General features: G+C 40.1%; 1 protein-coding gene across 8 annotated transcripts in view; it reads right to left on the bottom strand.

The window, feature by feature from the left end:
* The window catches only part of CILK1 (ciliogenesis associated kinase 1), a 60421-nt gene that overhangs the window by 19723 nt on the left and 23937 nt on the right, over positions 1–16761 (bottom strand). For all 8 annotated transcript variants that reach the window (XM_023223006.3, XM_023223003.3, XM_023223007.3 and 5 more), the window contains 3 exons: positions 16675–16729; positions 11468–11589; positions 10122–10201 (listed from right to left, as the gene is read on the bottom strand). In XM_023223006.3, coding sequence (XP_023078774.2) covers positions 10122–10201; positions 11468–11589; positions 16675–16729 — 257 coding nt within the window. The remainder of the gene's footprint in view (positions 1–10121; positions 10202–11467; positions 11590–16674; positions 16730–16761) is intronic.

The following is a 16761-nucleotide window of genomic DNA, read 5'->3' as shown; positions in this document are numbered from 1 at the left end:
AACATATGTCACTGAAAACCCCAAACCTCCCACTTCCTGAGAGTATCACCAACCTAGACATCATTCAATGTGGCTCCAAATCTTAATGGGACACCAACACTGGAAATACAACACACCTGCTGTGGCTGCTATTATTTGTTACGCGTTATCATTGCTATCATTACAGGCTGAGTATTCCCTACTCTGAAAATCCAAAATCTGAGATGCTCCAAAACCTGAAACTTTTTGAGCACCAACCTGACACTTAAAGAAATTGCTTATTGCAGCATTCTGGATTTAGGATTTTTGGGTGAGGGATGTTCAGCTGGTAAAATATAATGCAAATATTCCAAAATCTGAAAAAACCCCAAATTCAGAAACACTTCTGGACCCAAGCATTTCAAATAAGAGATACTCAATCTGTATCAATGTTGTGAAAGATGGATTCTAACTAGCACATTATGGGAGGAATTAAAAGCGATCACTGAAGATCTACACGATTCCTTGACAACCTGTATGTTGACAATGCTCAAGTCTACATTTCTAATGTGCCTTCTCTACCCTTCTGAAGACCTAAATCCCTATTTGGATAGCAACTGGATGTCACTATCATCCCTATGTTAACTTATCCAAAACCACTTTTGTCCTCTCCCAAATCATCTCTCCTTCCTAAACTTTGGATAAGATTTCTAGGTACCTTGTAGTTATGTTGGATCCATCCTTACCCAGTTATGAGATTGTGTTGTATTTTCTATCAAAACATCTCATATCAGCCAGGTGTGGTGGCTCACGCCTGTAATCCCAACACTTTGGGAGGCTGAGGCGGGTGGATCATTTGAAGGTCAGGAGTTTGAGACCAGCCTGGCCAATATGGTGAAACGCCGTCTCTACTAAAAATATTTTAAAAATTAGCCGGGTGTGGTGGCACATGCCTGTAACCCCAGCTACTCAGGAGGTTGAGGTGGGAGAATTGCTTGAACCTGCGAGGTGGAGGTTGCAGTGAGCTGAGATCACACCACTGCACTCCAGCCTGGGCAACAAAGCAAGACTTCATTTTGGAGCGGTGCGGGGGGTTTGGGGGAGCGGGAATCTCATATCTGTCTCTTTCTACTTTCTCACTGCCTATGCCTGCATTGTCACTACTTTCTTGCAGATCTTCCTTGCTCCAGTTTCTCTCCTATAATCCTGATCATTTAAACACTGTCTTTCCCTTGTCACTCTCTCATTCACCCACAAAAGCCATCCATGACTCCTTTTTACATTTAACAGGGCTGAACTCCTTTCACTCTACCTAAAGAGGGAAACTTATTTTCCAACACTTATTAATACATGTAAAGTGTGCTCCAATCAGGTACAACTCCTCATTCCTTTAAAGTTCACTGTATAGTCATGCACTACATAACGAAGTTTCAGTTAATGATGGACTGCATGTATAATGGTGGTCTTATAATATTATAATGAAGCTGAAAAATACTTACCTGGTATTTACTATACTATACTTTTAATCATTATTTTAGAATTGTACTCCTTCTACTTACTAAAAAAACAAAACAAAAAACAAAAGTTAACTGTAAAATGGCCTGAGGCAGGTCCTTCAGGCATTGTTATCATGGGAGAGGACAGCTCCCTGTGTATTACTGCACCTCAAAACATTCCAGTGGGACAAGATGTGGAGGTGGAAGGCAATGATACTCATGATCCTAACCCTGTGTAAGCCTAGGCTAATGTGTGTATTTGTGTTTCAGTTTTTAGCAAAAAAGTTTAAAAAGTAATAATAATAATTTAAGAGCAGAAAAAGCTTATAGAATAAGGATATAAAGAAAATATTTTTGTATAGCCATATAATGTGTATGTGTGTTAAGCCAAATGTTATTTCAAAAGAGTCAAAAAGTTAAAAAATGTATAAGTTTATGACATAAAAAGTTTCAGCAAGCTAAGATTAATTATTAAAGAAATTTTAAAAAAATTAGTGTAGCCTCAGTGTACAATGTTTATAAAGTGTCCTAGGCCTTCATACTCACTCACTGATTCACCCAGAGCCATTTCCTACAAGCTCCATTCACGGTAAGTGCCCTATACAGGTGTACCATTTTAAAAAATATTTTATACTATATTTTTACTATACCTTTTCTATGTTTAGATACACAAATACTTACCATTGTGTTACAATTGCCTATAGTATTCAGTATAGTAACATGCTGTAGAGGCTTACAGTCTAGGAACAATAGGTTATACCATATAGTCTACATAGTATATATATACCATATAGCTACCATATAGCTATATATATATATGCTATATGTATATATGCTATACATATATATGCTATATATATACCATATAGCTATATATATATATGCTATATACCATATAGCTATATATATATATATGCTATATATATACCATATAGCTATATATATATATGGTATATATATACCATATATATACCATATAGCTACATAGTAGACTATACCATCTAGCTGTATCTAAGTAAGTATACACTCTATGATGTTTGCACAACAACTAAATCGTCTAACCACACGACTCTTGGCCTCATGGACATAATAGGCCCTCCCCTCTAACTCCAGTTGAGCTCTATCAACTTCAGGTATGTTAACTATTTTTTATGAATTAGATGGAGGCACTTTAAGGGCACAGGCCACATTTATATTTCTTGTGAACGCCTGGCACAGTGGCAGGAACACAGTGGTCTCATAATATATTCTTGTTCATTGAACAAAGGACTTTCATCTGTAGGGAACATAAACAGCTTAATGTCAACACATCTACCTGAGCCAAGTGCCAGGGTCAACCAGAGAGCAGACCAGAGCTGTGAGGATAGGAGGGAGGAAATCCATGAGACAGTACTGAGAACTGAGAGAGAACAATAACCCAGTAGTGCGGGGGACAATGAGGGCTCAGAGCTTGTTGTCCTTGTGACAGAGGGAGTTGTATTAGTATTAGCTGAATGAATGAATGAAGGCAGGAACTCTAGTAGGACTAAATCTATTGGTCAAGGTTGTTTTCTGTCTCTGCCCTAGAGCAAAGGGAGGGGGATTGTGATATGGTTATATGTGAAAATACACTAATTGCCATTATCATGGAAAGGAACAATATTTTAGTAAAAGGACAATCCTCTCTGTTCATCATTCTAAAGACAACAGTACTTAATACTGGGTCAAGTTCCAAATGGACAGTATTATACTATGGCGTAATGGCAGATCTGTAGGAGAAGTAGCTGGCTTAGATGGACAAAGTGAATGTAATTACAGAGCCTAGAACCCAGTAAACACAGAAGGGGATGAAGGTATAGAAGTGAACAGATACATTCAAGAGGGCATAAGTGAGAGTACTTCCTTCTGATCACGGGGTTGCTTCTATTTTCCACAATCCAAGGCATTGATGAGTTCAAAAAAGTTAGACATGGGTTAAACCAGAGACAGGCACAGCAAGTTTGCTATTTTATAGCACATGCATACACAGGTTTGTAAGTATATTGTGAAATATTTATGAATATATATATTCCACTGCTCATTCTTTATCCTGCCATTGTACTGGTACATACCTAATGGCATTCCTCATACAATTCCTTGAAATATCCTAGTGAACTTAATAGTAAATTAAACCAAAATTATAAGAACCAAACTTGAGGTTGCCAACCCAATACATGCAAAGAGCATTCAGTATCAGCCAAGAATGGCCTTTAAAATGAAAGAAAAGATTTCTGATATGGACACATTTGGATGCTTATGATCAGCCTAATTAAATGAAGATTTATTCATGCCTACCACAGTGGGTGACATCTCTAAGACTTAGTATAACTGAGTCATTGTGTTTGGGCCCTCCGTTCTTCAGAGTACCCTCCAGCTTGCAGAAGGCCTGATTGTGTGTTTCCATTTTGGAATTGGCTTAAGAATGTGTAAGGATACAAGCAGTGATTACAGTGATCTTTTGTCAATGCACCTGCGACCTCTGAAAATAGATGAATTGTGAGACCATGGTTTGTCTTCCTAAAAACTCAGAGTGTTCAAAACATTCCAGTGAAAAAAAGGAATGGCAGGCATCATTTTCTTACTGAACAGATGGGAAAACTGAGTCATGGTGGCAGGGGGCGGTAGATGAATTACTCCCAATTCCACCAAGAAATGCGTCATAGCTGTTATAGTGTCCAGCTCTACTCTCCCTTTCAATGCATGTAGCTAAATCCTTTTTTTTTTCCTTTGTAAGACAGAGTCTTGCTCTGTCGCCCAGGCTGGAGTGAAGTGGCGCCATCTCAGCTCAATGCAACCTCCACCTCCCAGGTTCAAGCAATTCTCGTGCCTCAGACTCCCAAGTAGCTAGGATTACAGGCCTGCACCACCACGCCCGGCTAATTTTTGTATTTTTAGTAGAGACAGGATTTCGCCATGTTGGTCAGGCTGGTCTCCAACTCCTGGCCTCAAGTGATCCACCCGCTTCAGCCTCCCGAAGTGCTAGGATTACAGGCATGAGCCACTGTGCCTGGCCCATATAGCTAAATCTTGATTTGTTGTTTTGATCAAGCCTAAGATTAATGCTGTTTCTCCTCATAGACTCCCTTTTTCTCATTTAGTTGGGGTAATTATTATTTCCAAACTTATGTGGCAGTTCCCTTATAATGAGTCCTCTGTTCTGCAGTCCCTACCCACTACGGCAACTTCCTCTGGCATCATCTAGAACACCCACCACAACAAACTTGTGTCTTCTTTCTGCTCAGTCCATCTTATCATCAAATCGTACTCAGATGCAAGTATCATGCTCATACTCCAGATTCGTTCTTTGTTTCCACCATAGTCATGCTCGTGTAAACACTGGCCACCCCTCCCATCAGCCAAGCTTTATCCTCTCCCTCACTGCTAACTCTTCTTTAATCCTACTTCCACAGAGGACATGCACACTAATGAAATGAGGGGAAGGAAGATTCCGATTCCCCACATATCTCTTTAAGCAGCTTCTCTTTTTATGGGCCATACTTCAGGCTCAAAACAAGCGACGGAAAATGGCTGGGAAAGAAAATTAATTGCTAACAGACTATAAAAATGACTGATGAAAGACTGTATCTGTAGGTTGATATATGCTGCATTTGTTATACTGTCTTCAAGTAGGAGCCTTTATAACAAATTTGTGAATATATCTGTAGACTATCTAGCCCTCTGTTAAGTACTGAATAATATAGCAATGGGCTATTATCAGCCTTATTATCAGCCTTACAAGATCTATTCCTGGTAATTAAAAGTATAAGATCCTTATGTCACATACAGGTATTTTTCATGTCTATTTTAACATGACATTAGTATTTTCTTATGAGTAGCAATGTCACATAGTGGGTTGGTGTGCAGACCAGCCAAGTTGCCTGATTTCAAATCATAATTCCGTTACTCACTGGCTGGAAAGTACTTATCCTTTCTGTGCCTTAGTTTTCTTATCTGTAAAATGGGGAAATAATAGCACCTAATGGGGTTGTTCTGCAGGATTAAATATGTTATATTTGTAAAGCTTTTTTTTTTTTTTTTTTTTGAGACAGAGTCTCGCTCTGTCACCCAGGCTGGAGTACAGTGGTGCCATCTCGGGTCACTGCAACCTTTGCCTCCTGGGTTCAAGCTATTCTCCTGCCTCAGCCTCCAGAGTAGCTGGGATTATGACCAGCTAATTTTTGTATTTTCAGTAGAGATGGGGTTTCGCCATGTTGGTCAGGCTGGTCTTGAACTCCCGACCTCAGATGATCCGTCCACCTTGGCTTCCCAAAGTGCTGGGATTACAGGCATGAACCACCGTGCCTGGCATGTAAAGCTTTTTGAGCAGTGCTTGCACATTAATATCTTGCAAAAGCTGGTCATTAACAGTACTACTATTAACACATTCTCTCATTTTACCCTCCCACAACCTGATAAAGTAGGGAGGCAGACATGGCTCCATTTTTTGCCAATAAGAATTACATCTGACACGCCCCATTGGTGAGGAGGTGGTACTAAAGCTGATTCGTAGCAGGGTTCCAGTTCTGCTGATGTGTGCAATGTGACCTATAACAATAAGCCTACTTCTTCCCCTGGGCTTCTGATTCACAATGGAAACCCTTTTAGTTGGGGTCATTCAGAGATCACGCAACAGCAAAGTGCTGTTATGATAAGAACTTTCCTGTTGAAAACTGTTTGACTTCCAGAAGACAGGAACAGACCTTCAATTTAATTTCAGAGTCCTATATGCCAGTTGAATAACAGAGGGATTTTCTTTCATCCTGGCAGAAAATGTGTGTGCTTACTTTTTCATTAATAACCCTTGGGCAAGGAAAACATCAAGCTACAAAGAAGGCTTTCTCCCCTCTACCACATTTTGTTATTGATGAATCGGATATGAATATATGGAAATAACCAGAGAATCTTCAAACACTATGAATTTATATAGGATACTTTCCTGCTGTGGAAACTTTAATTTCCCAGATATTATTAAATTCAAACCTACAATGTTTTTATCAAGAAGGCTACAAGGACAGCAATGCATAGAAAGGCAATGGGCTGTCTCAAGGTCATGCACAGCAAGACAGTGAGGAAACACAGAGGCAGAGAACCATCTCTTGGTGCAAAACATTGTCCTTCAGACTGCCCAATGCATTTCTATTTCTGGCACGGAAAAGTGTGACCTGGATATCTGTAAGGTCAAGTCAGAGTTGAAACAGACTATTTGCATTAATTATTTAATTCCTGCAAAGGACATATGCTTTGGCATTGCTCAATCAGCACCAAGTAGAGCTGCATTTTCATTCCCTGTGGGAGGAAAATACTCAGTGACACGAAGTATGGCCATAGCAACTAACTGCAGCACTGTTCTCCCCTCTCAGAGGAGTCTACTCCCCAGGGGCAGAATGTACCTCCTCACAGTGAGAATGGGCTACCAGAGACAAGCCGGAAATTCATGTGACTGTGAAGTGCTTTAAGTGCTTTTTTTCCATTGCTGAAGGAAAGGAATATAGAGGTACATGTGCACTTAACCAAAGTCAATACCACACGAAAACCATTAAACAGTTTCTAAAAATCATTATCAGTGAAAATAGGATAGGGGCTGGGTGCAGTGGCTCACTCCTGTAATCCTGGCACTTTGGGAGGCCAAGATGGGTGGATCACTTGACAGCAGGAGTTCGAGACCAGGTTGGCCAACATGGTGAAATCCCATCACTACTAAAAACATAAAAATTAGCTGGGCATGGTGGCACACACCTGTAGTCCCAGCTACTCCGGTGGCTGAGGCATTAGAATCACTAGAAGCTGGGAGGCAGAAGCTGCAGTAAGCTGAGACTGCATGACTGCACTCCAGCCTGGGTGACAGAGCGAGACTGAAATTAGTATCTATACTACTTACAATGAATATTATTTTCTTCACCTCTTATTCTCTTGTTCTCGCTGAGCACAGACAGGTTTTTCTAATCAAGCATGGCAAACAGGCATAGGCTATCTGAACTAATCTCCACTCAACCACTTTATTGTAATGGGAACTTTCACAGGTTTTTGAACCTCTCTGAACCTTAGTTTCCTCTTTTTTGTAAAGACTAGATATCACCTATTCGTTCTACCTGATAAATTGGCAAGGAAATAAGGTAACAGATAAAACGTTACGCTCAAACTGGAACTGGGCACTTAATTGCTGAGGAAAAGTGTCAACAAGAATCTCTGGTAATGGCAATGGTGTTGAGGTTATAAAAGCCGAGGTCCAACCTTCTCCATAAACTGAGCCTTCCCTGGTACCTTGTGGTCTGAGTGTCTAGTGCATAGAGGGAAACACAGTGCAGTTCCACAGACTGTTTTGACACAGTAATACATGGATGCTAAATTATGTACTACAGATGAGTGTGTGTCTGTGTGTGTAAGATGAATGTATATGTAGGTATATATGCATGTGGGTATGTGTACATGTAGATGTTTGCATGTGTATGCACGTGTCTTGGGGTGCTTATGTGTGGTCTATGTGTTTGTGTGTGTATGTGTGTATATATATATGCATACATTTGATTAGGTAGAAGCCTGGACAAAAGGCTACTTTCTGGCAACAAGTATCTGGGTCTAAAGAACAGCAACAAAAATGAGAAAGAAAAGAAAACCAAAGAATATTAACTTTTGTTTAAGTCTACCATTCAGTTCCCAGTACTGAGAAAATAGCCTGAATAACTGAGACACAATGACTGATCTCTATCTGAAAATATGCTGTCTCTTTTGAGAATCCCACTGAGTTCTCATTATTTTTTTTTCCTGAGCTCTTAATCTAATAAGTGACCTTTCTCCTATTTGTCCCTAAGATACCATGCCAGAAGTTTTTAAAGTTTTGCAAATTCACACTATCTCTTGTGAATTCTTGTGAATAAAGGCCCAAGTGCTAGTTCTACAAATGTCAGTGGAATCAGAGAAAACTTGTACTAGAAACTTTTGACTAGAACTGGTTCACAATTTGACTCAGTCTTGCGCATGACATGCTGATTACTCAGTATGTGCCTGAGGCAGACTAGGATTTGTAGATAGCCTAAGTTTGTCTATGTTTCATTTAGTCTCTAACTGTAAGGGGCTACCTCGGAAGTAAAGGACAGGCTGGTAATGATCCCAGATGTACTATGCCACCTTCTTCAGCACAAGGTCTTTTCTACTCACTGTCAATTTACATCAAATCTAAACTAGCTACTCAGGAGGCTGAGGCAGGAGGATCGCTACAGCCCAGGAGTCCAAGGCCAGCCTGGGCAGCATAAAGAGACCATCTCTTAAAAAAAGTTTAAAAATCTGAACTGACTATATTGTCAAAGGGCTTCAACCCAGTCTCCTTATTGAGTAATAAAACTCATTTGTTGGTACAATATTGACAATGGCAACAACATCCTTGGACTGAGAGTAAATGGATTTCTACCTATGCAAAATCAGTTTGGCCCATCTGTCTGTATACTACAATGACCTCAAATGACCTCCTGCGAAGACTTCTGACCCACCTGTGGATACATCCATCTGGTGGTTCTGTGCTCACAAGTACTGATCCAACCCCAGCTGGGTCTGTGTCTAATTAGTAACGACAAACAGCAATACTCCAGATAGTTGCTGGAAAACAGAACCTCAAACTCATTGCTTCTTAATACCTTTCAAAAGCTCAGCTAAGAACAACAGTGATGGGGGATTTCCAGAATGGTATGTGGTCATCGTTCGTTCGGATATTCTAAATTTCTCCCCAGCCTAACCAGACCATCTGTAGAACAACTCAGACTGGCCCCTGTAGAGATATTTTCTCTGATTAGGTGATGTAATTCTGGCCCCTGTAGAAATGTTTTCTCTGATTAGGTGATGTAATTGGCCTCCATTGAGGGATATGACTGACATCAAGCTGCCCTCTAAAATCCGTCACTGTGTTTATGATAAAGTCATGTTACATACCATCCTTTCTAAAGGGTCCATGAAAAAAAGCTTCTCCCTGGTCTTGGCATCAAGACTAGTTCTGCTTTTCTTGGGCAACTGGTCTGTTTTTACCTACGTGTGTTTTAACTGGTACTATTTCACATTTTGCATGGTCTGACAACGAGCTCACAATCAAATCTTAGCCTGCTTCTTCTACTGAAATAAAACTTGCTGGCATGTATTTTGAGGACTAACCTCACCTCTGGCTATCCACACCATGTTTTGCCTTTGTCTCTTTTTTTGGTTTGCTAATTTTAAATTTATTCTATTTTCCTGTGTCACATACATTTTGTTAGACTACTTTGAAACTCGTTTGAAACAAGTTGAAATATAAATACATTAGAAAAATGAGAAATAACAGTGAAGCACTGTTAGTGGACCAAACATAGTATGTGAAACTTCTCAGAATTCTAATTGTAAGTTTTTCATTTAACATACTAGTCAATGGTCAGGAATAATATTTAGATCTATAACCAACAAGCTTAATGTTAAAGCCTACAGAATAAAAACATACAGACACAATAAGTAACGAGGGAAATTCAGAGATCAAGTTATAAAAGTTAATATATTTTAAAATCCATTGTCAGCCTCTTACCTCTTTAACCTTTTCTGGCAGTCAGTTACAAAAAATATTAATGTTTCCTACAACTTCTACTTGATAACAACATTTCACTGCTCTTCAAAAGCACAACACTCCGAATCACCTACCATGTTTGTGAATAAATGCAAGTCCTTGTAATATCTGATACATGATATTCCTTATAGCAGACTCAGGAAACAACTTATTTCTGTATGAGGCAGAGGAAAACAAAGTTATAAATCAAAGGCCAGATCTTTTGATAATAAATACTAAAGAATACCATTTGTCTATACAGGGGGGCTACCTTATAAACACCAAATATATTCATGTTACAAAAACGAAAAGAGTAAACATTCGATAGTAAGCCAAAAAAAAATTTTCCTCCAACATAGCATATACAAATCAAAAAATCTCCTCTCTCTATGATATAAACTAAAACTTTAAAATAATTTGGTGGGGAAAATGTGAGGTCTTCCAGATGAAGCCCTTATGTAATGCAATGGCTAATGTTTTCCTCCTGGCTGAGCAAAACACACAGCACACTGCTGTCATTGTCAATAAAGATGATATTTGTTCACTCAGATCACTCAGAGGGGTACTGAGAATGGCATTCATTTTGCCACAAAAAATGTGCCCAAGAGGTTCCACATGGTTCACCTTTAAAGTTCAAAATTACTGTCACAGGTAAATTTCTTATTAGCCTCCTTTTGCCAGCATGTAAGCAACTGAGCACTGCAGCAAGAGAGGAACTGAAATAAACCTAGGACTTTTCAACAGAGGTCTCAAAATCCAGGAAGCTGTGTCTACCCTTGACTTCTAGTTGCTCTGCCCATATGTCCTAGTGGGAATGGAAAACTGCAATGTCTATTAAATCTGAGCTTCTCTGGATGAATAACTCTTTTTTTTTTTTTTTGAGATAGAGTTTCACTCTTGTTGACCAGGCTGGAGTGCAATGGTGCGATCTCGGCTCACCCCAACCTCTACCTCCCATGTTCAAGCAATTCTCCTGCCTCAGTCTCCCTAGTAGCCGGGATTACAGACATGCCCCACCATCCCAGCTAATTTTGTATTTTTAGTAGAGACGGGGTTTCTCCATGTTGGTCAGGCTGGTCTTGACCTCCCGACCTCAGGTGATCCACCCACCTCAGCCTCCCAAAGTGCTGGGATTACAGGCGCCAGCCACTGCGCTCAGCCTGGAAGAATAACTCTTTAAAACAAGAAAACGACTGCATTGAGAACAGTTTCCCTGAATCTAACAGAGGGCCTCTAAAGTAGAAATATAGGTGGGCCCCAAACCTAACTGGCAGCTTTCAACATTAAAGCCCAGTAGCGGGAATGTTAAAGGATTGGAGAAAGAATGAGAATAATGCAATAAGAAAAGAAGAGACAGAGAAAGAAAACACAAAAGCAGAAAGAAAACACATCTGCTTTGCCTATTTATTTCTATAATAAGATAATGATGACCAAACTGTACCTTTCTTTAATGAGCTGGTAAAGATTTTCCTTCATGTACTCGAAGATAAAATAAAGATGATCATTTTCCCTGATAACTTCTTTTAATTTGACTACGTTGGCATGGTTGAGCTTCTTTAAAGACTAAAAGGCAAGGAAGAAAAACAAAACAAAACAAATATTAGAGAAAATCTGTTGTTGAAATAGAAAAGTAATCCTATGTATACTTGGAAAGAAACATCTAATTTTAGAACCACAGAAATGTCCTAAATTATATTTTATTGACAATTTAATAAACAGTATACCTCTGAAATTGATAGTAACCTTATATAGAAAAACTACTTCAATGAACTGACAAAAAGTACATATTCGACCAGTAACTGGTATTTCTAGCTGCCCCCAGCACCAGGCAATGTATCAGGGCTATTTTGGGCCCACCCCTTCCAGATGATGGAATTTAGGCTGTGGAAGTAGCCAGAGGGGAATCAATAAAAGAAGCTTAGATTTTTCTAGCACTGGAGAATGCAGCTGTGTTGGGCTGAGATCACCAGCTAATAGGCTGCAGACACTTTGAATAGGAAATTGTTCAAAATGACGAAGGGTTGATGGCCTGCTTCTCTTGACTTTTGTCGGGCTCATGTGTGTGTCCACGAGGCATAGAGCACTTCTTCTTACAATGTGAGTTTGAGTTACAGAGGACCAGAAGGAGACGGAAGGACCCTGAAGTAAGACAAGAGAAATCCCTCTGCTTCTAAGAACAAAGGCCAAAAGTCAGGCAGTGGATGAGGAATTAGAGGGTGGCTCAGAAAATGGTGCATGGCCTTCTGATTACTCATCTTCACACATATGTACCTTTCGTCTTCCTGAACACATGCGTACATGTGAGTATAGCCATGTGCACACTGTTTTCTGTGTGTATCCTTAGTTCTGTTGATAGTGAACCAATCACTTCTGTATTAGTGAGCAGCATCCCTGTTCTTGCACAGCAGACATACCTAAAAACTATTGGTTTGGATAGTCAGAATCTGATCGACTGTCTCCTTCATGAAAGCCTACAAGTGTCACTTTGGCCAGTGAGGTGAGTCCTTTAATTAAAATAGCCCTTTCCTCATACATAGAGAAGGGAGTCCAATATTAAGTTGCTATCTTTGAATTTCACTAAAAAGAACATCCTTTTTTATAAAACAAAGAAAACATGTGAAGAGGAAAGTGTTAAAACGAATATCCTCATCTAGAAGAACACTCAGTGATAAAGTACTCAGGGTTCAAAGCTTGGGAATGTGTAATATGATCAGTTACTTCAAGCAGCTGGCAAGAGAGACGAAATATGGTCAGTAAAAGAGAACAAAATAAGACTCTCTGGAGCTTCCTCGCCAGAAGAATAGTTCCTGCCAAGATACTTCTCTGGCAGGGAATCCTCAGCTATTTTGGTCAATTGTTTTGCTAGATCCTTCTAGTATGGACCAAAGGGGCTGATTACTTCTTTTAGTTGAGTTGGATTCCTGGTTCTCCATGAGTAACAAATATAAACATTGCTTAACTTGTAAGTATTCACTAAACTCTGAGTGATCGCAGCTATCTTTTATGCCTGTTTGCTTAAAACGCATCACAAGCATGCCTGAGGCAGCTAGTGGATGAGCAGCCTTGGGGAAAATTTATTCAGTGGAAAAGAAGTGGTTTTAAAGCTTTTCTGGGAGAGAATTCTAGGCAAGGAGTGGGATGCCTCCAGCTCCTGGCCTGAAGTGTGTTTGGAGCCATGAATTACTGGCCCAACTCTACAGCAGCTCACAGCTCTTGTTTCTAGGTGAGGCTCATGAACAAGAAAGTCCATAGTAGATTAAAATAAGAAGAAGTAATTTTGTGTGGGGGATGTCATGTGACTGGCTTTATGAAGATGTATTTCCAAAGAAGCATCTTATTTTGGCTCAGGAAAGGATTCCAAAGCAGAGATAGAGGCAGGTCAGTTGTGTCAGAGTGGAGAAGCAGAAGTAGGAAATTAAGCCTGATCAACAGTCCAAATGGGGACTGTTTATCCTCACGGATGAAGCTTTCAGTTGGATATTACCAGTGTTGTCCACATCAGGGACTGATCAACAGTTTCTAACTATTAAAACAACAATGTACTGGGCCCCCAGGGTATACTGAGGCTTAAGATGCAGTGCTTGCTCTTAAGAGGCAAACAACCTAATTGGAAAGTCAGGACATGGATACAAAATACATCTAATAAAATAAGAAAGATCACATTAAGTGCCAAGGGAATAACAGAAACAAGGACCATCAGAGATGTGTCAAGGAGTAATCAGCAAACCCTGAGTGGTCAGTGGGAGCATAACCGAGATGTGACTTGAAGGAAGAGTGACACCTGGATGAGCTTGCTGGGAGGAAGCGGGCATGTCAGAAGGGAAGCCCACTGCAGCTGAGGCATGGAAACTGAGTGGAGGACTCTGTCTGGGGGATGAAGGATGAGAATCAACCTAATTTGGTTCTGAGGGAGACTCATCTGTAAGATTTTGGCTGGAGAAGTGGGCAGGGGGCAAACCATTTGGACGCAGGGTATATACCTGCTGAGTTCTTCTGGTGAATCTGCTGCCCTAAGTAGAGTTGCAGAGGGAGATGCCTGACTCGGTGAGGTTGAAAAGTAACTGGGGTGTGGGAAAGCTGCACTGAAGAAAGAAGTTTGGAAGGTAATGTAAGAAAAGGAAAGAGGTAGAAACTCAAGGGGAGAGGGGCTTGGGACTTTTTTGGGTTAGAGAGAATGGTGGGCACATGTATAGACTAAAGAGAATGAGCGGGTGGAAAAAAAAGAGTTTAAAGATATAGGAAGGAGGGGGAAATTGTTGGAGCAAGAACCTACCGACATAAAAAATTAAGATGGTTAAAAAAAAAAACCGAAACAGCAAAGGAACACAGTAGGCAGAATATAGGCAGTCTATGGTTTCAAGATGGTGTCTAGAATAACATAGTGCCATGTAAGGCTATCCTTCTAAGAAAAATAGCACCAGGTGCCATTCCCGCATGGCATCACGGGAGCAGGGATTCCCCTCCCTGCCGTGGCTGTCAGGTGCAGAATCTCCCTGAAGTCCACAGGGTCTTCACGAGCAGACATGGAAATGTACAGACAGGCAGCAGCAAGGAGAAAGGAAATGAAGAAGGAACAGTGATGCGGTGAGTACCCAGGATTTCCCTTCAGTTCCCTCTGCTGCTGGAATGAAGCAGCTGGCAGGAAATGAGAAATGATAGTGACAAGAGGCCTTCAGTGACCTTCCTCTCCCTTCCCCTTCTGAGTCAGTAGGCACAAAAGAAGGACCTCAGCAAGGAGGAAGGGATGAGGAATCTCGTAAGGTGCCTCCTTTCTACCCGTTTCCGCCTTCCCTCCCCTGTGTTCAGGGTTAGGCTGTGGCCCAGTGCTGGTAAGTCTCTGTGAGGCTCAACAAGCGCGGGGGTGTGGGGGTGGGGAGGATCCCAGTTGGCAGCCGATGTGGCATCTGTGCAGGCAAGGAAAAAGAGTGGGAGTTGTCTGGTGGTCATCAGCTAGAGGAGCAGTTTCTTCAACTACCTTGCTGAGGCAGTCACTTGCTTCCTAAGATGCTATGTGCCTACAGTTTTTCTAAACTGTTTATATGAGTAATCTCTTTTGCATTAGAACTAATATACAATTAGCTGTATGGAAAAATAAAGGTTTAACATCCAAGCCATGGATACCTCTCAGAACTTCATGTCACAGAGAAAATGTCCTTGGATTATCTTTGTTTTTTTATCTCTGATGTTTGTTTTTTTATATCTGATGTTTTTGGTTCATCTTGAACTTTTATTCTCTAGAACAGAGGTTGGCAAACCATGTCCCATGGGTGAAATCCAGCCCACCACATGTTTTTGTATGGTCCACAAGCTAAGAATATTTTTGTTTTTGTTTATTTTGAGACTGAGTCTTGCTCTGTCACCCAGGCTAGAGCAGTAGCACAATCTCAGCTCACTGCAACCTCCACCTCCCGGGTTCAAGCCTCAGCTTCCTGAGTAGCTGGAATTACAGGTGCCCACCATAACACCTGGGTAATTTTTGTATTTTTAGTAGAGATGGGGTTTCACTGTGTTGGCTAGGCTGGTCTCGAACTCCTGACCTCAACTGATCCACCTGCTTCAGCCTCCCAAAGTGCTGGGATTACAGGTGTGAGCCACCACACCCAGCCCAAAAAAGATAAAAAAGAATACTTTTATAAATGAACGGTTGTCATCAGTTTGATGATAGGGAACACTAACTTTGAACTCCAATTAAGTTAAATATTATGTCCCCTGAAAAAGAATATCATTCTTCTCATTGGAAGACCTCTAATACAGAAAACTATACTAAATTATTATTAAATTTTATATTTTATGAATAAAAATTTTATGGAAATTTGTTTTTGCTCTTGTTACACACGTATCTATACAACATCTTCAATGTGACCTTTTGGTCCTAGAAGCATAAAATACTGACTATCTGGCCCTTTACAGAAAACATTTGCCAATCCCTGCTTTAGACTTGTAACCCCACTTCCATGTACAGGACTCCTTTGGAGAAAAAGAAAGGGTGTTTTTCAATATTCTATTAGGTATTTCAAACAGGGCTGGGTGAGAGGACTAAAATTAGATGAAGCGCCACTCCACTGCACAAGGAAGAGAATTATGCATGTAAAACTCAATGTGGTCAATCTACTCTGACAGAGAGAAAAATTGGAACCAAATCAATAGAAGAAGGTACAGGGGGAAAGGAGAATAGTGAATCCAGTCAGAAGGCTGAATAAAAGTAAAGATCTGTGCTCCACAATGCTTGACATGGGTGTACTTTGATCAATGAATTTCCTCACAGAAAGTGGAGTGCAAATTATTAGAGCAAGAAACTGAAGTAAGTACTGCTATTATGTTTAGGGAAAAACGCTCAACAAATAGATTTTCCTTTATGTTAATAATTAAGAAAATAATTAGGCAATAATAATTCACTAAATCAACATATTCAACTTCTTTATATTGAAATATATTGATATAAGAGATCCATTAAAGATGAAAGCTTTCTAATAACAGTATATACAATTACATCATAATCTTCTGCTTCAGCTGTAATGTTATCATTTGCCTCCCTTTCCAGCATTAGTGAAAAAATTCAAACGAAATGACTATATCAACTATAAATCTAAGCATGTACAAAGCTATTTTAATCATCCATAAATTATTCCTTGGTATATGAATAAATACCTTAACCTCCCGAAGGTTCATGCATTCCTCCCAGGAATAAAACTTTCTTTTCATTCTAGAAGAGAAGAAAGGGACAAACAGCACACT

This window comes from Piliocolobus tephrosceles, chromosome 5, assembly GCF_002776525.5.
Source record: "Piliocolobus tephrosceles isolate RC106 chromosome 5, ASM277652v3, whole genome shotgun sequence".
In the NCBI taxonomy this organism is placed as follows: domain Eukaryota; kingdom Metazoa; phylum Chordata; class Mammalia; order Primates; family Cercopithecidae; genus Piliocolobus; species Piliocolobus tephrosceles.
This window is presented reverse-complemented; position numbering and strand designations above follow the sequence as displayed.